Source organism: Falco rusticolus, chromosome 5, assembly GCF_015220075.1.
Source record: "Falco rusticolus isolate bFalRus1 chromosome 5, bFalRus1.pri, whole genome shotgun sequence".
Taxonomy (NCBI): domain Eukaryota; kingdom Metazoa; phylum Chordata; class Aves; order Falconiformes; family Falconidae; genus Falco; species Falco rusticolus.
This window is the reverse complement of record NC_051191.1, coordinates 71584412-71610481: the sequence shown is the minus strand read 5'-3', so window position 1 is coordinate 71610481 and position 26070 is coordinate 71584412. Positions and strand designations below refer to the sequence as shown.

The 26070-nt window shown below is 38.8% G+C and overlaps 1 protein-coding gene across 1 annotated transcript in view; it reads right to left on the bottom strand.

Annotated features, from left to right (window-relative positions):
- Positions 1 to 26070, bottom strand: part of PIK3C2G (phosphatidylinositol-4-phosphate 3-kinase catalytic subunit type 2 gamma) — a 208249-nt gene that overhangs the window by 16738 nt on the left and 165441 nt on the right. The window contains 3 exon segments of the mRNA XM_037390442.1: positions 5741 to 5835; positions 13497 to 13572; positions 21825 to 21933. Coding sequence (XP_037246339.1) covers positions 5741 to 5835; positions 13497 to 13572; positions 21825 to 21933 — 280 coding nt within the window.

Genomic DNA, 26070 nt, shown 5'->3' with positions numbered 1-26070 from the left:
TAGAGCTATACCTCTCTGAGGAAATACTTTTCATTTGTCCAAGCTGGTTGTAGGGTTCTGGAAATTACTTCTATTGTCTTGATCTTGCTCTGTCTCCACTACTATTTTTAATGTTTTCTTCATTTGCAGCAGTGACAAATTTAATTTACGTTCACCTTCATCTCCCAGATCACTCATATTGTTAAACAAAACTCTCTGTTCATTGTTGTTTGTTTGTTTGTTTCTTTTCCTTTTTTATTCAACACATACCAGTTATGTAGGGAATTACTTCTTTAAAAATGCAGTTAGAATTTAGAACTTTGACAGTACTGTGACTGTGACAGATTAAAGGGTTTAACAAGACATAAATAACACAACTTTATGTACAACATATTTGTCAAACACCTTTCATAACAAATACGTTGGAATCCAACAGCAATCCCTGTGCCACAAGAATAGGCCTCATCTCTTCCCAATTTAAACTACTGCTGAATAGTAGTGCCCTTTGTTTATAGGTGTTCAGCTAATTTTCAGTTCAAAAGAGAAGAGTCTATCCAAGCTAATTCCATTAAGTCTTAAAATAAAGGCATTTTCTATAAATATAAAGTTAAATCCAAAGCCTTTATAAGCTAGAGTTAGTACAAGATCTTTCTTTCCATGGCCTTTAATCCTGTGTTTCTGCCAGTCTAGGGAGAACTCCGTCTGAATGTGCTAACTCCCTCCATCAGCCAAGCTGTTGATTTCATTCTGTCACCAATATTTTCTGAATAACTTTTGTTAAGCTCAGAGAGATTTTTTTCCCACTTGTTTTTCATCCCTGGATGACTGACCAGGCTTGGCCTACCTATACAACTTCTTCTCCATCCCTGTTGGCTGATGCAATGGCCACAGTGTAAGACAGCAGGATATATTTATAATATTCTGAAAGGTTAACGTGGCTTTTTATTTAATTGGCAGGCACTGGGTCACTGGCAGTTAATATATTTTCCATAAATATCTATATAATGATATTAATGAAGTGTAAAAGTTAGTGGGCCCACAGGAGAAATGATGGGAACCCACTAAGACTGAACAAAAATCTGCACGTCTTACGCACTTCAAGCTAGAGACAAAACCCAGCAAAGGCAGTGGAGCATCTACCTCCACTGTACATGGGAACTTCCCTACAGCCCTGCACCTGCAGGCTTAGATCTAGTTTTCATCCTCATGGCCTAGGGAAAGCTTGCCTCTCACCTTTCTTCATGATGCATTTAAGCCATCATGTCTCAAAAACATCTTTGGAAGTAATTTGTACTTGGATGGTGTAGGACATGAAATGGAAAGAGGCTGGATGTCTGTGTAAGCCTAAAGCTGATTGCTAATTCGTCACCCACATATCAGCTATCCCAGAATCATTAATCACCAAGACTGGTACATGACAGCTTCAGAGCTTTAAGAAAAGGAAAGCTGGAAATAGTTTTGGAAAGTACTGAAGGAGTTTATTTTTCTTCCAGCAAATTTTCCCCCTGTAAAACTGGTTCTGAATACATCACCCACACATGCTTTCATAATTCTAGTAATATTTTCCATTTATTGGCATGAGGTTCAGGATAAATTGGCTTTGTTTCTCCTCCCCACTGCCCCTGAGGAGTTATTCGTCCACAAGAAGTAATGGGCAAAAATATTTAGCAGTAAAGACTGAAAGTTTAGCTGCTTATCTAGAAAAACAGGGCATGCCTGAAGTCATGGCAATGAAGTCACCAGAGAAAGCAGACTTCCTTCTGAGCCAACTCTGAACCACTGTTCCCTTCTGGTTCTCTGTGAAGAAGGAAAAGGAAGATATAAGCCAACCTTTTCTGAACTTCAGAAATGGCTATTTCTTTTGCCTCTGGTGTCTTTTTGCACAGAGGAGCAAGCCCAGCACTGCAGCTGCAGGTAGCCTGGCTGTTTCTGGCTGTGCAGTGCTAGGCTAGCCCATAGCCTGCTCTGGGTAACATCTGGTATGGTCTTGATACGCTCCATTCTCTGTGTTGGCTAATACAGATGAATTGGACTTGAGCATTTCATGTTCAAAACCTACATGTCTTTCAATTTTCATAAATCCACCTCCACAGATTCTACACAGATCTAGAACCCTATGTTTTTAAGGTAGACCCTCAGGCTTTCTTCCTAGCACTCCCCTGTGCTCCTATTCCTGCCTGCTGCTGTTTTTCTGGGCATTGTACTGCCACAGCTGGACTGGTTTTGTTCTTACCTAACAAGCCCTGTCACATGCCAAAACAAACCTCCCCTGGGGTTCCTGTACCTTCCTCCTAAGCTGTTAGTGCACTTTGCCAGGTACAGTGCTGCTGTGTTTGTAGAAGCCTGCCCTGTCTCATCCCCTCCAGCTGCCACATCCTCCATGACCCCTGAGGAAAACTCTCCTGGTCTGTCCATATAACCTCTCTGGTTTTCATCCCCGCACAAAGCTTTCCTTCTAGCCCAGCTTCACTTTATTAAGGCAATATTGCCTGTACTGCCTATGCATAAAGTGTTCAGTGTTGCACCGTGCATTTGAGTGGAGCAAGTAATGCCCCAAAAGGCTGACTTTAAATTATGTAACATACATGTTTGGAAAATTGCATTTTATTAGCAACATGACTTTTCTATGTTTGAAAATTTGATTTAAAGTTTTTTTCCTCAGCAGTTGTGGTGAGACCATTCAGATTATATGTAGAAGCAGTGCGTGTGATGGGAGTCGTGACTTACAGAATCTCAGAATTCAAGGAAGACTGAATTGCTGAGGAAAATATTGAGACTGAAAGTTAGTATCTTATAACTTCATTGTGTACCCACAGTCTTAAACCATAGACAAGCATTTGCAACCAGCCTTAAGTCTCTCTCTGATCAAAGTTTCTTCAGCTGCATTGCTTGTCTCAATGCAAGTATGTTCACAGTGAGAAAATATAGCTTGTGCTTTACACAAGGTTAGATCAGATTAATGGTCATTTCCAGTCACAAAAGCTATAAGGCTGCTCTTCTCCATTGCTGGTCTTTGAAGAATTTTTGACAGAGTTTTCTTAAAGCAGGGCTGGCTTTTGTAACACATGGCGAAAATGTTGCAGTGGTAAGGGAGAGGACATTCTGAAACACATGTAGGGATGACTGAGGTCTGCAGCAAATCTGGCATGTGTGGATGCATTAGATCAGAAGTATCTGCACTGTGGAGTCCTGCACCAGACCAATGTACCTGCACTGGCAGGTCTGCACTAGACCAATGTTCTCTCAACTGCTGTAGCATTTTTTGTTTATGACATCCCACATGAGCAGGGTTAACTTCATGAAAAAATCCTGCAAAGCTACAGCATTGCACTGTTTTGGCTTCCTCTAAAGAACCTATCTGACAATTGACAATGGATATAAACACCAGCTTCTTAGGGATTGTCTTTTGCGTTGTATATTAATGTAGGATTTGCACAGCAGGATCTAGATCTATTAAAAATCCTAGAAGTAAACCCACACAAATACTACATAAAATTTATTTACATGGATCAAAAGTCTCTATCAAAATTCCTGTCAGTTCTGTGAAGCTACATTTGGGATTAATTTAGCCTACTACTATTATTTTCACATCTGAACACATCATAAAATCTCTATAAAGACATAAATTAAATGGGAAAGAGGAGCACAAAAATTATTTACTATAAATTATGAAATAAACTAAGATAAAACAAGATAGGAAAGTAATCTCTGCACAGATGAACCACTAAAATATAATTAGTGACACTCTGCGAAAGACGGAATATACCTGAAATAGCTTTAACATGTCTTGAATAAGATATGATCTTGGCTTACTTTTAAAATCCCCGTTCAGCTCAAACAAAAAAAAAAAAAAACAAAAAAAAAAAAAAAAGGAAAGTAAAGGAAGAGAAAACATGTCAGAGAGATTGGTCTATGACTGGAAAGCTGAGAAGATTACTAATGGCATAATGAAACTTTCTGTTATAGGTTACTAGTCTGAAGGCAGTCCAGTATCATGGTACCCCAAAGCACTGTTATTTCATATTTAATATCAGATGGTGATGGATGGATGGCCAGATGGAAGGAAGGAAGGAATTGGAAGCCCAGGATTTAAAACCATGATTCCCTAAGTTAGGCTGCTAAAACAATGACCTTATTTTCAAGTCATGAATCATTGCTGGTCTTACTGAATTGGACTCCCACCACTTCTCTGCAAACTCACTAAAATGGATTTAAGTTGTCTACTTTCAAAAGCTAGACAATAACTTAAAGTTGTATTGTCCCTTTCCATAATGACGTGAACTGAACTCTGGATTTTATGTTTGCTATGCACAACTATATATGCTGTAATTTATTTTCATTTAATTAAATGGCTGGAACTTTCTAAATTAGAGAACACAGTTAGGAGCCTATACACTTGAAATTATGGAAATGAGGAGAAAGACTATTTCCAACATCTCTAGTTCTGTTTGTGTGCATCTCCACATCACCTGCCTGAGCGCACAGTGACATTATCAGCATTATATATGGCAATCACTTAAATATACTTCTCCCACCAACTAGAACTTTGCCAGAAGTTTATCAAAGTCACTTAGCTTTAAAGTACCATAGAAAAAATAAAGAAGGTCTTATGCTATACCTTGAAGGTAAAGTTCATATAAATCAGACCCATCAGCAGAGCCTGATCTCACCTGTCAAGGTGGCACACAGGAAACAAAAGACAAGTCTCTCAGGACAAAGACCTACTGGATGTTATAGACTGAAATGAACGTGCTTGAATTGCAAATCAGAAGCCAGAGTGGCCAACAGAAAACAGTTGGAGCTACTGAAGCCTCATGTGTCTCATACAACTAGTTACACATCCAGCCTTGTTTTATTACTGGCTGGTGCTCACATAAGCTCCTCAGCTTGGCCCTATTTAAGGAAAGCAATTGTAATCCACTTTGGGACGGAGTTGGCATCAGTGTATGCAATGAGATCCCACAACAGTTAAAAAATGCTTTAATCTGCTAGCTAAACAAAGATGTGAAGGGTCTCTTTGCTACAGCCATTACTTGAGACTTCAGCAATTGGGAATTCAAGAGCACATCTAGGAGGCTGAACTCGTTATGAAACAGCAGACATGCTGCTTCAGATGAGAGATCACACACAGCACCAGCTAGATCTCTCAAGATATCCTCATCAGCCAACTTCACCTGTCTTGTGCTGCAGGAACGCTGCCAGCTTCCCCCTCTCATAGCCTGGCTCCAGGAATGCACATTTACCACTTAGCTTCATGACAGAGAGCGTGTTACAAAGCTGAGCATCACCCCACAAAATGACATTGCTTCTTAAAATACACCACTCCTCCCTCTGTCGAGCTCTTCCCTGTTCATCAAGCAGTCATGCCATACTTGAAAGAAATGTATGGATAATCAATCAATAATGCCAGGCTGTCATCCTTCAAAAAGTCACACCGCTGCATGACGCCTTATGTCTGAATGGTATCAAAATTCATCAGTTGAAAGGGCCAAAACAGTCATCAAAACTGGTTTTCTATATGATTTGGAAAAGGCTATTATGAGCCATCAAGGAAACCCAGTTTCTGTATCCATCCTGTACCTGTAACCGTATTGAGCAGGCTCAAAGGAAGAAAGCAAGTGTTAAACGATGACAGAACAGCATCGTTGCTATTTTGAGTTAAAATTAGTTATCCCAGAAAGGGTGGTTGAGGATTAATGTTTTCACCATGCTCTGCAAATGCAAAGACTTATGAGTTATAGATTATGATAAAAATACTCACAATGTTCCTCATGTGTTTCAACATTATTGTCAGGCGGGTGCTCTCATAGGATATGACTAATTGTACTCCAGGCTTATAATCAGTTGACTGAGGACCTAAAAAAGGCCAGATAGTTTGATATTTTAGATAACAGCTCAGCAGAAGTACAACTGTAAAATAATCACAGTACACTTGAAATAATAGATAGAAAAAACCCAAACAACTTATTGCATATTTAAATTAGGGATGAAATTAGGAAACACGGATAAGGAACATGATAGAAGAAAAAAGTCTGACATGCAGTACTCATTTTCTTTCCTGTTTATGCATTGACAGTGAGATTTTTTGTTTTCTAATTGCCATTGATCTGAATTTCAGTGGGAAATTTATGCTTGAGTAACAAATAATTGGGGGGCTTTTTCTGGAAATCATTGATGACACTAGTCAGTATTGTTGCAATTCTGTCTGTCTGAAAACACTGGATTTTTTTTTTTTCAGATCCTAGAAGAAAAAAGAAAAAAAAAAAAAAGAACAAGTTACCAGACCAGTTCCAAAACAACTGTTACAGAAATGACATCTATATCTATCATATATAAATTCTCCCTTCCTTAATCTGTATTTTTCCTGTGCCACGCTAGTTTTCATGCAACCCATTGCTTTCACAGATTTTTTCTATCAAGATGCATTTACGGTGTTTGAGTCTGTTCCCACTTAAAAAAACATTTTTCAGTGTTCAAGCAAGAAAGATCAGTCTCATAATGAGGAAGAAATGACTAAGCATATCCTGTTCCTTCTTTCTGCTGGCGGCATTGAGCCAGCTGTCTTCACTGCCAAAAAGGTGTGTCCTTGAATTTGGGTAGGTAATGTGGCTCACCTGCTCCACGGGGACAGCCGGCAAAATACAGATGGCTTTTACCACAGTATACCGGGCAATGGTGAAGACAACAACCTCTTCTTGCTATATATCTGACCTTCTTATTTTGCAGTGTTAAGTCTGAACAGGGTGCACATGAACCATTTTGCACCACTTGGTCGGAGACTAGGGGACCTCCCCCTGTGTTCATCATCAAAGAGAGTCCAGACATTGCCTGTGTAAACTAGCCTGGTTTTACTTATGCAAACAGGGCTTCATTTAATTAGAACAAAGCTGTATTACAACTAGTACTATACACTTACTGCACTTGGGAAAATAAGAACTCAGTCCTGCTAACCTTATGACAAAATAGTGATCTCTGATGAGCTGGGCTCTGTTCTGCCTGTCTCCCTGTTAAAGACGTAGCTGACCTTGAGACCTCAGACAGAAAAGTCCTTCTCCCCTGCATGCACGTTGGGATCTGCCACTGACACACCAGCCTTAAACCCAGTGCAGGGTGAGATAATGACATGAGACAAAACACTATAATCATAATCAATTCTTTAAGTAGTAACACATCGTTTAAGAAGCAGAAGGAATGAGAAAGGACAATGAGAATGAAAGAACTGCCATCACATGAGGGTTATGCACGAGCAAGAAAGGGCTTTTTAGAGAGCATCAGGACTGCTCATCCTCAATAGCAGGCAGGATTCCCATGTCTTCCTTTCAGCCTCAGTAGACACCTGTGCACTCTGTCGTGCTCTTGCTCTCTCTTTCCCACAAGTGCACCAGAGCTCTTACAGGCAGGGTTGTGAGAGCAAGAGATCAAACTCCCTTTCCTCGGCCTTTACTCTGCTGTTGAGTAGAGGAGGCAGGAGAGGGGAAGTTATAATGAATAAGCCACATTGGCTGTATTTTTCTGAGGAAACCAAATGTGTAATCTCTGGAGTAAACAGAGGCTAAAATAACTACTAGGCACATAGAATTACAGTGTTGTCGTGTTCTATTGACAGCCAGAGAGCTAGTGCAATTACCATTTATCCCAAGGAAAGAAAATTCAAATTAATTAAAAATAACACAGTGTGTACATACAACTGCCATAATAGACATTTTCCAGGCAGCCTGGATATCAACACTTCTGAGTTTCTGATGTTAGGACTGGAATTTTAGAATATGAAGCCATCTCCAATTTCTTCCCTTTAGAGACTACAAAAATACATTTTTAATCACATCCTAATTAGGGAAGGGCCTGAAACAGGCTCTTGAAGAATTGCAATCTTATGAAGAAATCACTAAGCTGGGACTTAGAAGACTGAGGTGCAGGTCTTCATTTGTTATTCTCCTTTATGAACTTTGACAAATCACTTAGCCAGACTGTACCTTATTTCCTTTCTCATTGTATGCAAATAAGGACAAGGAGGGATAGGGGATAAAACCTCCATGAACCAGACAAAGCTGAGTGTGTTCCAGGGTAACAAAAAGTCCACAAAAATCGATTCTTCCCACCATCATTTAAAGATATTTCATCTTGTTTTTAAGTTGTGGGTCCTTTTTCCTTTAAGCTGCAACAGCAAAGGTGGAATCCTAGACCATTAAACACAGTGTAACACAAGGGGAGTTGTGTTTTGACATAAGGTTCACTGGTGGGGCTCTGCTAATTTTGTGAATTACAGTGGGTCATCCTGAGCAGTTTAGCAAGAGCAGCAGATTTCAGAGTTTAAATTACATCATCAAAATTCAGCTGAACACCATGGCTTTCCTCTCCTACCAATACTACCAGTGCCTTTTTCTGCATTACTTAAGTTTTACGTTATGACTGCTTATTATATCCAGTCAAGGAATTTCTCTGCGGGAGTGGATATTTTCATTTAAAAAAAAAAAAGAAATGCAAATCAGTTTCTAACCAAGCTGAAAATAATGAAAAACATGGGAGGGGAAAATGCGTTTCTAATTTACTGTGTAAAATGAAGTCTGAAACAGACACTATGGGCATGACTTTTACTAAAATATTTGCTTTTTCTGTATAGTAAGTTGAGTACTAATGGGGAAAAAAATTAAAAGGAAGGAAAAGAAAAAATAACAGAGTGCAGGGAATCTGATAAACAGAAGAAACTTATATTGCTTATATTTCATAATAGAAGACAGTTACTGTTAGCTACACTCAGCTGTTACATTTCAGGTTTTCCCACATTCAGTGCTAAATCATAGTCTCTTTGAAGTCCAGGTGATTTTAGCTTCAAATGATAATGAAATACACATACAATAATTACTTCCAGTCTATCCAGCTTGGGCAGATGGACTTGAGCTCAGGCCCTGCATTTTTAGGAACTGTCATGCTCTACTTGCACTCCATTATAGGCAAACACCAAATGCTGGTCTGTTGCAGATACACGAAAAAGCTCCACTAACTTCAGCTGAAGCAAGATTTCTCTCCCAGGGGCTGATTCTTTGCTCGCTGGTGTCAATGCAAAAGCTGTCAAATACCAAACGAGGACCCTGGTGTGCTTGTAGCATTTTGCTATATGACTTGTTCCCGTGTGTCCCAGCACTCTGCAGTGGAAGTCAGCCACCAATCCCTACCGCAGAAAACCTCAAACACTCTGCCAGTTTGTAATCTCTCAAACTATAAACACTAGACAACTGTGGGTCCTTTCTTCTTTTTCAATGACAAAATTAAGGCAATCAGTGCTCAAATTTCTACCAAAGGTGGAATGATCTTCAGAGTAGCCAAGTATGCAGTTCTTTTCTTTATCTATATGGTCTTTTCTATCATGTTGGAGAGCTACCAGCTTATATTCTATCATGCGTGCAATGTTTTCATTAGCAGCATTTTAAGAGAAGTGCTGCATTATGCTTTGCACAATGTATGAGAACTATAAACAGTGAGGAAGATACTGCACAGAAGACTGACAAAATCAGTTTAATAATACATTGCATTTCACATGTGGATGGCAAAGCATTGTGAAAACACTGATTAACTAAGGGTCAGAGCACTACCTTTAGGGAATTAAGTATTATTCTGTATTCTGCACCCTCATATTTTTCTTAGACCTTTCTTCTTGGTGACAGCCAGTTTTAACATCTGGCACCAAAGGGTACTGGAACTTGTTTGGTTTTCCAGGGCCAGGGCTGAATGCTCCAAGCCAACCATCTGCCTGCTTTAGGTACAGCTTGGGTTTGTGAGCCTCCAGTGTACCCAGCTTTAGATAGTCAGCTGTAAATACATTAACTACCTCACTGGTTTCATCCCACAAGCCAGCAAGAGGTGCTTATGGCCAGCAAAACAGCCTAAATGTAACTGAAGTAGGGAATGCAACTTGTGGCAACAGCTTTACATTGAGGATGAACAACTGCAGCAGATTGAAACACTACATAACGCGAGTGAAAAAAACCTTCTCTCTTCAGGGACTATTCATGAGGACTGCGATTCTTTATGGAGAGACATACTGTATTGTAGAGGAATGAAGCTGGGTTAATTATCATTGATAATATGTAACTGTGGGCTGGCTTCAGAGGTGGTGGGATGGTTGATGTAGACAAGGTGCAGCTGTGGTTGTTCTGTTAAGAGGTTGGGCAGGCAATGAAGAGAGAGCAGCTGAGAAAGAAGCCTGTGCTGGATGAGGAGAGACTAGGAGAAGGCAGCAGAGGGACTGGCATGAAGAGTATGTTGGTATGAGATGGTAAAAGACCTTGTTGCAGCTGGCTAGTTTAGAGAGTGCTGTGACACTGTATGAGAGCCTTTTTGGAAAGCTTGAATCTTCCCTTAGAAGGGCACAGAGCCAGTTTCTCTACTATGCTAAATGGACAGAAGCCCATAGGAATGCATGGAGTCCTAATCAGACGTGTCAGAACTGGACCTGAGTTGTGCACTGCTCTAACCAATAGCAAAGACTTCAGGGTTTTCTAACTTCAGCAAAACAGGCAATTATTAATATTTTCAGGAGATATAAACTCAAAAAAAAAAAAACCAACCCAAGATTGACATAAAAATGTTTTTGACAGATTTTCTTCCTTCCTTTTTTAAAAGGCTGTCTCTGAAATAATTCCTGATATCTTCTCTCACTCCCTTGTAGTAAGCTTGGTATAATGAAATGCTGACAATATTCAGTATAATTCAAAATTCACCCCACTGGGAGTACTGAATCAGTATTCATGTCAAAGTAAATTTAGCACTGATTTTTAATCTCTTCATTGCTAGGAGCACAGCACAAATTCATAAATTTTAATTTTTATTTTACTTTAGTAAGAGTAATTACCTATAACATTTATAAATTAAAGCAGTGTAAGAGAAAGATGCTATCTTGATCAAAATTCATAACCTGCTTCTACTGGGCATTCATTTTATTTTATATTGATCCTAACTAAGAGACAGATGATTTGCTTGTGTAAAGTCTGAGAGAGAAATCACCAGATTCACGGAAAGCTACAGCCCATATTAAATCTGTGTTTTTCTTCAAAACAAGCAAAACCTAAGGCCCTTATAAGCTCATAAAGCAATGAAAGCTGTGGGGGCAGGATGTCTTCTTTTCATGAACATTGTCTCTCTCCTGCAGGCTCAGTGAAGTTAATTCCTGCCCCAGACTGACCATGGCATTACTACAGGGCTTACTTTCAAACCAAGAGTGTTTCAGGGGACCCTCAGCAAACAAGAGCCTCCAGGGCCACTGTGCTCTTCCCAGCAAATCCTTGTTTGCTATCTGGCAGCTTGGCATGATCAGCCACCTCCTGCCTTAGCTGGACTTGTGTCTTCTCCTTCTCACAGAATGGATGATAACAGGTTGCAGCATGCCATGCAACAAAGTTCTATGTGAGCTAGCATGGGTACGGCAGCAGCCTAACTCCAACAACAAGGGGTGAAGCAAAAACTAACTTATATGAAAATAATTTTTCAGGTGGGTAATTAGGACATGCATGTCTGGTCTTCCTCCAATAGCTGAGCTAGCTCATTTACAGCTAAGCTGACCTACTTCCACAGTTCACTGCAATCGATGGTCACCCAGGTGCATTCCCTTCCTCTCTGACCAGAAGCGGTGCCGTACCCAGAGCAACGCAGCCCATTATTCTTGTTCTCTGTTTTTACCCACTGGATCCTGATTTGGACCACGTGTGCTACTGGTATTCTATAAATAAATGATAGCAATTTGTTTTCTAGGCCAAAGGGAGGTAGGTTTTTTGTTTGTTGGTTTGTTTGTTTTCTCCTGTGTTAAACAGAAGTTTTGCCTGGAGTCTAGAACTGAAGTGTCCAAACTTTAAAAGGTAGAGTTCCTGAGCACAGAAAAACAATCCTTCTGTAACCACACTGCTTGGGGCCAGAGGCACATTAATGTCCCCCAACCAGGTTGTGACCTTCACCTCCACCAACTGTAAAGTGAACCAGCATATTGGGTTACCTGTCACGTAGCTTTTACCGAGCACCCGCTGAACATATTCTTACCTCTGTTTCTTTATTCTCTTCTCTGATTTTGATGCCATTGACAAAAAAAATAAAAGCTTACCCTTCAGACCATATCGGCCTAGGACACCACTGTAGGAATTATGAGGTTGTAATGTATTTCTCAACTTTATTACAGACTCAGTTCATGCTTTTACATGAGACTTTTGCACCCAGATTCTCTGTGATAATTAGGCACCTAAATATTAGTGAAATGTCAAAATCCTTCTAAAGACCTGGGACTTTAACTCCTTTATGCCTCAGTTCACTCTCACACATCTGCATCTCTGGTTAGAGAGCCCATGGGCCCAGACTACATGTTACATTTGTACTTTGGTTTGGATTTTCTGTGACAAGATTTAGCCTTGTATATTCCTTACACCTAGGACGTCTTTGCATTATCTCCTCGTTCCTTTGCAAAAGTTAGAGCAACCATTAGTAATTTCCAATAGTCATAATGGATTTAATATGATAATGGCATGCCCTAATCAAATAAACTCTACACAGGGGGAATCTTCCAAAGGCTGAGAAGCCAGAATGGGATTTATTTTGTTCTGATGGATTAAAAAAAAAAAAGATGGTTCCAGCAAAAGACATAATGAAGCCCTTGTCTGCAGATGGATTAAATTAACTTAATGGACATGCAAACTGAATATACAGAGATAGTCACACTCCTTTCTGAAATATGGATAACTGGTGATCTTGGAAACTATTTTATCCTATGAAGCACATAACAACCAGCTGAACTGTTGTGGTGCAGAGTGCAGGTGCAGGCTTCTTTATGTGACTTTATTTTGCCTAAAACCTGACTATAGAAGATTATTTTCCATGCAGAACTAGCACAGTGGAAAACAATAAACATTCACAGTTTACATTTTACGGTTTATGCTTTGGCTCTTAATGCTGTAATGCCAGAGATTAGGTTAAATTAGGTGCTGAACAGACGAAGGAAATGGGTTAAGTATTTAGATAGGCTAAGGGAACAGTGCAGAATCTCATTTAGTAAGAAGTGAATTACACTATCATTAATAATGTATGCCTAGGCATTACCATAGTGTTCTGTTATTTACCTGCTCCACTCATTGTGAAAATGACTTTAGAAGTCATCCCTGATTTTCTTCACCTGTCCAAGCACACATTGTGCTGACTCAGATCCTTTCTTCCAGATTCTTCTTGAAAGATTTTGTTTTGTAAAACAAGAAGCCTGCCACAGTTTGTATAAATAAACTTTTACTTTGCATATAGGTATGTTTATTAAAAAATAGATGAAGCAAGGCAGAGGACAATATGTCAAAGTGAAAGAAAGCTACAAGTCACACTAGGAACACATTTTCAGAGGCATTGAGAAATCAGGAATTATTTGTTGGTAACTTTATGTCTTCCAAAAAAAAGAGCAAGCCACCTAAACACTTTAGACTCACCTTTACATTATATATTTAGTATTATTAAATAAAAACTTTTCAGAAAAGAAATCAGATTGGTAATCCACATACCTAAGGTCACAGATGATGAATCTTCTGCCAAGGTATCTTTGGACCAATTCAGGAAGAAGCTGAGTACAAGCTTATTCTAGAAGAAAATAGAAGTATTTTAGGGAATATCATATGTTGTGCTCTGTTCCTGAAATTATTCCCCTCCAAGCAGAGTGCTGGTAGGTTTCTACAGTATATATTAGAGTTAGCAGTAGAGAGGAGCCTTTCCCCTCTGATCATGGGCAAGGACCCCAGGGAATGATTTCTTCTCAGGCAGAGGGAAGATGATGGTGCTCCTTACCACTGGCTCAGGGATGCTGCATTTGTGCCTACCTGGCCCCTTTCTGTCAACGTAAGCCATAGATTTGCATTCTTCCTTCCTCTCCAGTGGCTCAGGATATGTATTTGCAGTTGCAACAACATTTACAGAGCAGCCCATCAGTGAAACAAATGCAGGAGAACATCTTTACTATGTGTTGTGTAGTCAGCATGAAATTTGCCCTTGGCACTGTACTGACCTCAGGCTTCTGACCTAACGTGTGCCTCCCTGAGGCATAGATACTGTGCATACCTCCCTCACAGGGCAGCTTAATGGACACTCACACTGAAAAGCTCCATACAGAGTTAAGTCCTACCAGAAACCAATGGGGAGTGAAAGAGATGATCATATTTTGCCATCCTGTTTAAAAGAGTAATCCACATTATATACTGCACTATAACTTCTATTTTTATGTACTGACCTGTACTGCTCTAGTGAACATATATAACAGGTAGTTACATTCAGCTGTAGAGAATTAAACAATAAACGAAATCCCCAGATTTGAGTATTGTGCAAGGCAATAAAAAATGTGAATTCTGAAATAGACTCATATGATTCTGAATCAAAGGTGGACAGTAATTGCATTTTATTAGCTTTTTTCATACAGTCGTATTTCAGAACGGCCATTCATTAAGATGGTTAGAATTGCTACATTCATACTAACATTACTTGGACTGACACTGTAATGAATGAGTAGAACAAGAGACTTTTCAGATTCTAGCATTAAAATGTCACCATTGTTTTTTGCCAGGCTGTGGAAAATAATGTGTCTCTTATCAGCAAGATGTACTTCATGTAACATTTGTCTTATTTCAATTAGACAAGATGTGGCATGATTTGTGCAAGGAAAAAAGAGAAGGAAGCATTTAGTGACAAGCACAGCTAGTGAGGAGTTAACATGTGGTTACAGCAGACAAGAGGAACAAGACGTGTATGTTCAGCATAGAGATAAGGTTTAGCAATCTGGATTTATTTTAGCAGTTGCCTTTTACTTTTCATTCTACTGTTTGGAGCTTTTCCTCCCACACTGATAATTTCTTTGAAAGAAAAAACAGGGGGGAAATAAAAGGATAAACCAACAGAATTGTTTTCTTTGAAATAAATGACAAATCCTTTAGCTATTAGCAGTGGACCGCCAATATACCTGTCTCTTCTGAGCATGACTAAGTATTCTCTCATCTCATGTAGATAGCTTACAGGGGAAACAGCATACACCTGCTTTAGCTTCCAGTAGCTTTAAACAACCACGTTATTCCCTATGGGACCTCCATTTGCTCTTTCAGCAAAAGTCCCAAGTGTGGGAAATCTCAGGGGCTGAAAGAGTATATTTTCGGCAGCTCAGCCTTTATTTGACAGCATGAAAATAAGCACAGAAACTTAAATAGCCCTTTAAGTCCAAAGATCTTGAGAGAAGTGGGCAGGAGGTGGAAGGAAGGATACACTAAATTGCTTGAAAGGGAAAAAATTCCACATGTAGCAATCTGGTTTTCTGCTTCCTCTCCACTTACTCTTTCAGCAATAAATTGAAATATATGAACAGAGAGGTTTGTAAGCAGAAAGTGCAAGGATTGTTTTAGGTGATAGTTCCAAATTCTCATTTCTAAAGGAGACAACGCTGACAAAAAACAGATGTTTCATTTAAGTACAGAAGTGGAATTAGCCCAGATCCTAAGTCAGGCATGAACATGACAGGTGTGTACACTGCTGATGCCACAGCACTGATTTTAAAGCTTGCTCTGTCTGTGTGTCCATTGTACTTAACAGGTACTGAAGTATGTGGGGAAGCAGCAAGGCCAGTGTTGGCAAATGGATTGCAGGGGCAGATGTAGCAGACAATCCTGGTCAAAGTGCTTCAAAGGCAATGGCGGAGTTCTCCTATGTGTTTGTGGCAATAAGCATTTTGCACACTCTTATTTATAAGTCAGTAATTTCTCCCTGAACTCTTTTAATCTGCCTGCTTCAGGAGTCCACTGTCTAGATTTTCACCAGCAAAATGTGTAAGTACCCTCTTAAGTTCACTCTTCGTCAGCAGACCACCAAAGCACATGCTGTACTTTTAGGTGATTCCTAAATTGATGGAATTCAATCAATTGAACCCCAGTCAATGGGACTGAAGTGTATGCTTATATCTAAGTATACATCTAATTACACTGTTAAATTACAGGCACATCAGAGCTTGGAACATATGTATGATGAAAAGCACACTGTATTTAGATGGATAGAGTCCACTTGTAAACAAGATATGACCATAGGTGGGAATCCTAGAGACCTTGTGACAGTCTTGGCAGATAGGCATGAGGATGACCATAAGCACTCACTTACCCTTTTTTTCCCCATGGAATTCTTTCCTTTAAATCAGTAAATGAAAATTCCCTAAAATAATGCGCATTTAGGGATTTTTAGGAAAGCCTCCTGTCATTTGTCTAACCATTCTTACCTAATAAGGCAACAATCTTTAGTAAGTAATGTTGCTATTTTCCCAGGTCACTCAATAATGTTAGCCTATTGGGAAGCAGCCAGGTATGTATGGGTGCACCAGTGTTGGTCTGGCTGGAACTCACCCATGGTGTTTTTCAGCCATTAAACTAAAAAGGGACAAATTCCACCTTCACTTACCCTAGGACACAACTGAAATAAGCAATTTCAGTGACATCGGGGGAGCTGGCACAGCCCTGCACTACTGTAGAATGGTAGAATTTGGCTGCTGCTCTTCATCAAGAGACTAACTAGAAGAGTACTCTGCTGTTAGTGAAACACAGCCTGATTTCAAGCTGCATTTAATTTTGTTACAAAGAAAAGCAACCTCTCCTTTGCTTTCAGCTTTCTTTTCAGCTGTGTTAGGGTAGATTTGGGGTCAGAGAACACCCATGCACCTGTTATACTTTAACAGGATGGAGAATCAGCAGGAAAGAAAGAAACCAGAAAAAGCTGACCTTGCTGCGGCTATTATAACTTCAGGAAAGGACAGCAGAAAATAGAGAGACTTTGAACCCTCCCCATTTTGGCTCTGCTGGATGCCTTGCTGCTGGAGTATGGGACTGGTAGGAGTTTAAGGGACCCACGTACCTTGGGTGCACTCTATACCACTGTGTTATGTACCTCTATATGGGTACTGTGGAAGTTATTTTCTCATCTCTGCAAATCTCAGGTAGTGCCAGTGAATAAAATAGAAATGAAATATGGGAAGCTCTTATCAAACTTGCTTAATTTTATAGTGTAAAACATTTGTCACTCTAGAACAACACTGTGGTCCTGGTTTTCACTGTATGCTTGAAAAGGAGTGAATGTAATTTACAATCACTTCCATTTACATCGTCTTTAAAGCCCTTTTACACAGCCTATAAGTCACTGTTTATAGAACCTATCCATACACTGTTGCTGTTTGCTTACCAGCTTGCACTAGGTCTATCTTTGGCCCCAAAGTCCTTAGTTAATTTGGATATTTAGAAAATTTCTATAGAGTCCGACCCCAATATACCTCATATCTTTTTACTGATTAGCCTACTGTGCACCTACCTGCACTTGCTCTAATCTTTGCCACCCCTCTCCCCATGATAAACAAACACCCTCAAACATCTAAGCCCACTGAACTTGAACACAAAATCAATCTATGTGAAAGATGCGGGACAAATAACACGTTCATTAAAGGCTACGTAGTTTTGCAAGGCCAGTATGCACATTTAGTGTCTGAGCTGTGTTACTAATACAATATCCAAAAATGAAATGCCACTTCTTTTAAATAATGAGAGTTAGGAAGAATATCTATAGAATGTTACTATCTGGTTGATGGTACCAAACACATGTGGTTGCTATATAAAACATTGCTTTAGATTCAGTTTTAGATTTTTCACTTGTAATGGCCAAGCCAGGTGCAAGTTGTGTTTTCAAGATAAGCATGAAGACATTCAGGTTTGTGATTACTGTTTGACACCAGGGCCAAGAAAAGATTAAATTAATGGAGCCTTACCTTGCTTTTGTGTCCCCAGGGAGTGTACAACCCTCCTACAATACAGCACTAAAATTACAAGCCACTAGGACAGCCCTAATTTATATGATATATTATGATATGTATGATAAGTTTGGGCTGCAATCTCCACTTGGGCCATCACTCAGCTGGAGTTAAGAGTGAAATAGAGAAAAATGTAAAAGTGGTTAGCAGCAGCTGCCTTTTGTCACAGATTTGATTTATACTTTGATAATGTATATTTTTGTCCTCCTCCATGTTACCAACCTTCAATTTACTGGTTTTTGATGCTTCACTCTTGGTGGCAGCACTTACTTGTTCTGCCATTTAATGAAGCAAAGCTCCAGGAGTCTAAACATCGTTGAGTATGTCACCTTGCTGATCTAGAAGACCCAGGTATTTCAACACATGCAGCTGATGAGCCAGTCAGCAATGGTGCAACTTTGCACAAAACTAAGTATTCTTATTGTGTTACCATATATATTGGAGTAGAATGAAATTAAAAAAGGTGCTAAGCCTGCTTTTGATCCTGCCCTAAATGACTCAATATGACAATAAGGTGCATAAACTTTTGCATTTTAGTGATTAGTGCAATGAATATAACTTGTTGTTCATGTATATAGTCTGGTGGTATAGTTATTTATAATCCAGTGTTACTCTGAATTTAGAAAAGCACTCCTATTCTAGGCACCTCTTCAATGAAGTCTAAGAGGAAGTAAATGTATTAAGTTTATACTCAAACTAAACTACAGACTTTTAAAACCGCTTTGAATAGGACAGGCACAAGCACAGTTAAGCATTTAAACTGGCCCAGTAGCAAATACCTCCATCAGCTGAAGTTTCTGCATTTATTGGATCTGACACTAAAATTCAGAGATAGAGAAAGGTGGCTTGAAGTTTCTATTCTTTAAAGAAGGGTTAAATGAAACATTTAATTCCATTTGAGCTACAGCGTAAATGAGAAGGCAACTATTTTCCACCTCTCCTTCGTTCAAACCATTTAGCAGAAAAGATCAGTGACATTCTGACCTACTCTTAATTACAAAACAATTTTCATAATCAGAACTTAGTCTGGACTAAAAAAGCATGCACTTAAGACATGACTGAGGAAAGAATTTGAGTATAATCCAATTCTTTCTTTATTTCAAGGGGTTTTAATTACTTATTTGGTAGAATCAAGCATATAGTCATTCCTGTGTGGACTGGACTAAACTTTTCAGGGCTGACATGCTGTCTAGTCAATCAGGGTAATGTGTTTACAGTAATAGCAAGGGTATTTTATAACAAAACAACGTCTCTTCTCTCCATCTCAGAGAATACTCCAGCATACCCTACAGCTACAATACAGCAATGATACCGTACAGGTATAATTAATCAGAAAGAAATGACTGTGTCAAGAAAGTGAAGGCAAACCTGTTCTAGAGGCAGCTGCTCTTACAAGATTTCTCCACAGATTTCTGAATTAATTATTTATTCCTACATAGTTTTACTATTATGGTGGTTTGGTAATGCTTGAGAACAGACAACTCACTAAATGGTTTTGGTCAGGTTCCTTAGCAATTTGAGAAAAAGGACAAATTTGACTGCAAAGTTGCCCAGGACATGAAGAAAGACAAAATAATTGTATTTATTTTTACCAAGAAAGCCTCCTAGCTTGTCTTTCCGCTCAGACTAAAACCAAGAAGACATGATGACACTTTTAAAAGAGTCATACCAAAGGAAAAAGTAAAAAAGAAGCCTTCAGCTGGGAATACAATGGAAATTACCCACTGGCTGGTCTCCTTGTTCTAAGTGGGTCAGAACACATCAGTTTTTTTCTCAGTTTCTCACATCTCCCAGCAGGAGAAGCATATTGAAGTAAAAATAATGTTTCAATGTTTATAGAGTATCAATAACTTTGAAGGTTATTATCTAGAATTGCAGGTTAGTTGCATGGTGGTAAGCAGAAAGATTTCCTGCACACAATAGCACTTTACAGATTGAAACAATCTGCTCATTACTCCATTTATTATCCTGCCCTCCAAGTAAGAACACCAGTAGCTGTGCAGCCCCCTTAGGCACAAAACTTTTCTTCTGATGGTTCTGCTATAGGCTATACCAGACTGGAACAGTTTTCAGGAACTGCATAGTCCAGCATGTCTGAATAGCCCCACTGGGCTGGCTCAGAGCCACTCCCCAACCAGACCTGTCCACAGTTCCCTTTAAATATCCTGTTCATGGTTGTGTCCCAGTGTCCCAGAAGCAACATGCTGGGAGAACTTGCCCAGCTCCACGGGTGCATGCTGTAGGGCCATAAAGAGAGGAGGAAAGACCTCAGGAAGGCCAGTGCAAGGCAGCATGCTCTGGATGGTTAGTAGCCCATGCACAGACCATGCAGCTGGAGGGAGAAAAGAGCTTCTGCATGTGACTGGGAAATGTTTTTATTACTATCCCAGGGCTTTAAGCAGTCTAATTTTTCAACCACAGATTAGGCTTCTATACAGCAGTGCTTGGCTCAAATTGAAAATCCATGTACCTTACAGCAGCCCAGAGAACAGCAGAAGATACAGAGCTCTTCATTTCTAGGTCACTGGCTTATATCAGTTTTTCCTCAGCTGTGACCAAAAAGTGCTAATTTAAAATAAACCCATGACCCTACTGTGAGTGGCAGAAATTGCACAACAATTAACCCAAACATGTGCAGTTTATTTGGCAAGGTCAGCCAAGGCAGCCAAGCACCCAAGTCAGCTGTCCATACAAAATCAAGTCTAAGTCTGTGAAACAGATATTATTTACCCTCTTCAGAAATCTTCTCAATTTCAACTCGGGGCACAGAAGTTAGAATCAGATCAATAAGAAATCTCCTGTTTTATGTATAGACAATTTCTTCTTTAATCTCCATTACACAGTCACAGCTGGGAAAGTCATATAGTTGGGCAACAAACCTTTTTATCCACCAGAAAGATATTTAAAATTTTGGAGAAAACAACAGCCTTTCGTACCCTTTTGTTACATCCTAGGCCATCTACGTTATTAAACCAGAGCAGCCCTGATTTGCACTCTGGCCCTGAGGGGACCTGGCGTGGCTCACCTGGCTGAGGCCCAGGCTCTGCAGGAGAACACGCCAACAGCGGACAGCAGGGTCAACGCACAAGCTCTTGCCTTGGTGCCCTTGAATTTACTGGCCTCTACTAGGATACAATGTAAAACATTGGTTTTTCCTGCCTGTCTGACAGCTTTCCTGACAAAAGCTGGTTGCTGGAAGATGGTTCTTTCTCTCAGACCCTGGTGTCACTGTCAGTAATTAACCATTCAACTCCCAAAGTGAAGCAGGGTAATAATTTAACATCCTCCTGGGGAGCACAGGGCCTGTTAGCTGCCCTTGGCCTGGGTTTTTTACAATGCTGCGGTGCTAAGGCTGTCCTGGGCCAGAGCATGGAGCCGGCGTTTGTTACCACTTCAACTTTCCATTTTGAAACAGGAGGAAAACATCAAATCTCAGGAAACAATTATGAATAAAAAATGAGAAACCATCAATTTTAATGGATACAATGTATTGTTCTGGTAATATTGAAAGAGTCTGGTTTCGATCTTACATTTGCAAAACAATTTCTACTTGTTAACTAAATTTTGAAATCAAAAGTATTTCTGGGCTGAAAGACTGGAACTTTTCATTTAAAAACTGTCAAAATCAGACTACACAATATTTCAAAACTTATTGCTTTTTTAGACATTACATTCCTTAGAACCTACTCCTTACTGTCAAAAATTCAGTGAATCACTGCTTTTGGATGGCAGCAAAGGAAGATAATTTTTTTTGAAAAAAATGCCCTGCCAGGTCTAATAAACTATTTTTCAGTCATTCATTGTCTTTTTCTTAAGTTCTGATTAATGCTGCAATGGATCCATCTCAAAAAGTCTGCATCAAAAGATGTGTCATTTATGTTCTGGGTTTTTTGGGGGTTTTTTTTTGTGTGTGGTTTGGTTTTTTTTTTTTTTTTCAAATGAGGCCATGGAAAGAATGGATCTTTTGGTACAATGCTACTAAAAGTCATATGCAAATAAAATAAATACTGGAAGTGCTCACATTAGCCAGTTTCCTCGATCCACTTAATAGTTGCTTTAGATAGACATTCAAATCCTTCACTCTCTTATGTTCAAGATCTGTCAAAGGTAAATGCCATGAGTGGGGAAACCTGCAAAAGAAGAATATTCGTAAATATAACTCTTGTACTGTATTTGATGAAAATATTTCCAGCTCTACTTAATAGAAGAAAGTTAACACTTTCTAAAAGGTTTTGTAGGTAGGGGAAGGGAGGGGAACAGTGTCCAGAAGACTGTTTACCCTTCTGACTCTAGTTCTTCTAATAATGTGCTGATATTCTGTTTCATATTATACTCTTTTCCTGTCTAAATAATTAAAAACATAATTTAAAAAAAAAAAAAAAAAACAACTAAAGGACACTTACTTGCACTTTGTGGTATCTAAATACATCTAAAAAAAATGGTCCTTTATGCTCCCAGGAGAACATTAGCCTCCCCACGCTTTGCGCTGTGCAGAGCACAACAGATCCCTGATCTCAGCCCAGGGCTCATGTTATACAAACTCTTACCACAGAATACTGAATATCAAAAGCTTAAAAAACAATGTAACATTTTATGAATATATAATTGCTTGCTTTTTTACCTCAGCTATTTAGACTGTATTTAGAGCTATTTAAGTTTTTCAGAGCAGGCCCCTGATCCCCTATGTAATTTCAGGCACTAGCGAAATAAAAGTAATATATGAAAACAAATGATGGTCATAATAACAATATCAATTCCCCAAAAAGCAATAACAATAATAATAGTAACGTTCTTGCTGAATTTTTATTAAGATGAATTTAATTTCAGTATAGTAAATAAACCACATATGCATAGAGCTGCCTTATGTAAATTTTCAAATGTTGTGGTGATTGAAAATGTCAAAACCCCACATAATGTTTTTCTTGAATCATCTTTGCATTTTAGAGACAACGCACATTAGATCAGTCAAAAGGTTAGATTTTTAACAATATACATAATCAATTTATATTAACCTTGCCCTGACAAGGACTATTTATCTCTCAGGGTGAAGCAGCATTAGAAAAGCTATCTGTGCTAAATTGCATGTAATGGTTTTATGATATGGTTTGCTAATATTTGGAATCATAATTAATATTATGCCTTATGTCCTTTAATCTATGTGATATAGAAAGGTAGAAGTTTTGATCTGATTGTGTTTTGCATTACAACACCATCATTAATAGTTAACTGTGTCTTGCCTACAAACCTTTTTTTTTCTGGTACAACCTTGTTTATCCACTAGATCTCAGGAGATCTATGAAGGCTTCAGAGAAATGAATAAAGAGCCATCTAGCAGTGCAATACGCTGAAAAGAGACACTTGGCTGGTCTTTTGAAAGGCGGCTGTGTAATACTGTGGGGAAGAATTCAGCACTGGTACAATTTAGTCTGCAATTAAAACAGCAAGGGACCAGGATGATAGCAGCATATTGTATGTATGTATGACCTTTTGATTATTTTTGCCTATAGCACTGTAAGATCTCAGGGCTCAGGCACTGTACAAATGAATAGTAAGAGGCAATTCTTGCCTTATGAAACTGCAGTGGCAGGACACATAATGAGGCAGGGGAGATGATATGACCCAGGATCATGACACATATGAGCTCCAGAGATAAAAATAGAGCCCAGGTCATTTGGCACACATAGATGGACTGTGAGTGTTCTGGGTTCCTCTGGGGCTCAAAAAGGACTTCTTTCAATAGATGGTAGGGAGGATCTGTTTATAAGCAGCTTAAAATTAATTAGACTGCATAACACAAAGAGAGGACTCTGGTGTAAAATGTAGGCCCTCAGAAGATACATCCTAAGACCAGTGGCCAAACAGAGGACAGAGAAACTGCTGAGTGTTAGCACCAGTAACTCTGCTGCAGGGAAGGACAACACAAACCTTGTGGTGGTGCTGAACAGTTCTTTAAATGATCTTCACGCTTTAGCTGAATTGCACCTATGGCTGAAACTGACTTTGTACTTGTGAACACACTTGTGTTAGAAAAGGTTAACTTCCCAAGCTCATTTTGAGCTTTGCATCTACCTTAAGTACATCAGAAAAATACAAACTTGCGCCACGCGCAGACATCCTGCATACCAGATTCCATTTCCTACTTACTAGCTTCAAGAGCAATCTGCATATAAATTATGTCACTTAAATGCCTTGTTGGATTAAAAGATTTTTGTCCTTTTAAAACCCAATAATTAAACACAATTAATACTCTGTCTGAAACCAAATAAAAGGGAAGGTGCTAGAGGGCAAGGGCTTGCTTGGGGCAGCTATGCTTTGACTTATAAATATGGGCTGAATGTTTAGATATCAATAGCAAAATTTCAGATGCTGAGAACTCTGAAATTTTGCCATTACTTTCTTGAAATATAGCCAGTATTTAGCACTTGTATGAAGTAGACTCATATTGCATTATTTCTTCCTAATGAGACAAGAATATATACAATTTCATGAATCAATATAAAGCAGTAACCAAGTCCTTTCTGTTAACATTTCCAATTATTCTAGTAATATTAGACATTTTACTTTTAAATCACATATTTTCAAACTGATTTTGTGGTCATATTATGGAACAAGGCTTTTTCCTTCCTTTGAAGCACCTGGCATCAACTTTGTAACACAGACAGGCTAATGGTCTGATATGGTATGGCAGTTTCAGTGATAACTTCCTATAAAGAAATAATTAGGTTTTTATTATTAGAATAAAATCTGGAACACATGAAAAGCCTCAAGCTGATGAAGTTCTGTTAGAAAAACCCCAAAACTTTAACGTTAAAGAACAGACATATAAAGAAACATCATAAAATGAATTACTTCAACACAGTCTTGGGGAAAGATCATACACTGACAGGTTACTGCTGGGATTGAATTATGACAATAAAGCTCTGCACCTCTTAGACACAGCCTCAATATATGCAGATTAACTCTCTGTGAATTCTGGAACTCTTTTGCAGTGAAAATGTTGTGAAGGATTTTATTAAAGGTAGATTTATCTGAAAAATGGCTAGTACTATTTTTGAAATTCACTACAGGGTTTCTGAGGTCTATGTATTTCTAAAAAGAAATATATTTTCCTTCAAAGGCCTCTGCTTACCACAGGAAAAAAATCATAAATAGGTACTTGTTAAATATTTTATTTTACAACCTAATAGTTTGCATGCAAATATCTCCAAATCAAAACCGTGATTCAAACACTTTAAGTGTTTAGTGAAATTCTGATTCTCACCAACTGCTGCAAATCAGTTTATGTGAGCCAGTCATAAGAAGTCAGACTGGAGTCAATGAAAATCCCTTCAGATAGGAGAAAGATTCTCTAGAATTAAGTAACCTAAAGCTGTTTAAATGAACGCCTCTCTCAAGCTTGAGGAACACAAAATTTGGGTCTGGAATTTGTGGACTTTATTTTTTAAGTCAAAACCACATTGTTTGCAGCTACTTACTTTGGGTCAAACCTCAAAGACCTTACTATTTTTCAAGCATATAACTTGATATTCAGCTTTGTTCAAATAAACCACTCATCTTTTTTGGCCAGCTTTATGTTTAAACGTAGACTGAGTTTGAAAAGGGGCTTGCATCAGGGTAATTAGCATGACTGTAAGAGACAACTACTTTGTTCTCAATGGTGTATGCAGTATAATATATATGATATTTATTACAAAAGCCATTGAAAATCATTACATAAGGCAAAGCTGTTTTATATAATACAAAAATAAACCATGGGATTCACTGTCCCAGAAAACTGTGAAGAAATAAGATTCAGAATATGAAAAGCAGGAATAGGCATACACGTGGATTATAATTAATATTCAGAATTATTGCAAATAATGATAGCATATTTTTCAAGAGACATTAAACTGAAAGATGCGAGGCACAAAATGTTGGGTTTTGGGGCCAGGATAGTACATAAGATTATTGCATATTTCTTATCTGGGCAGTATGTGCATCTTTATGTAAGAAGGTTTATCATGCCTGCCAGTGTCAGAGATTGGCTTGTTTCTGTTCTGACCCAGTGTGAACATTCCTATATTGCTTTACTATGTGGATTGTGCTACGAGATTTGATCAGCATCATGCAGAAAACAAAAACTATTAAAGGCCCTATTGTACTTTTAATGAAGTCAATACCACTTACCTTTTGATTTCAGGAATATGTGTCAGGCTCAAGCTGTTCCCCCCTTCTCCTCCCATTAAAAAAGGAACAATAATATATATAAAAGTTATACTGTCACAATA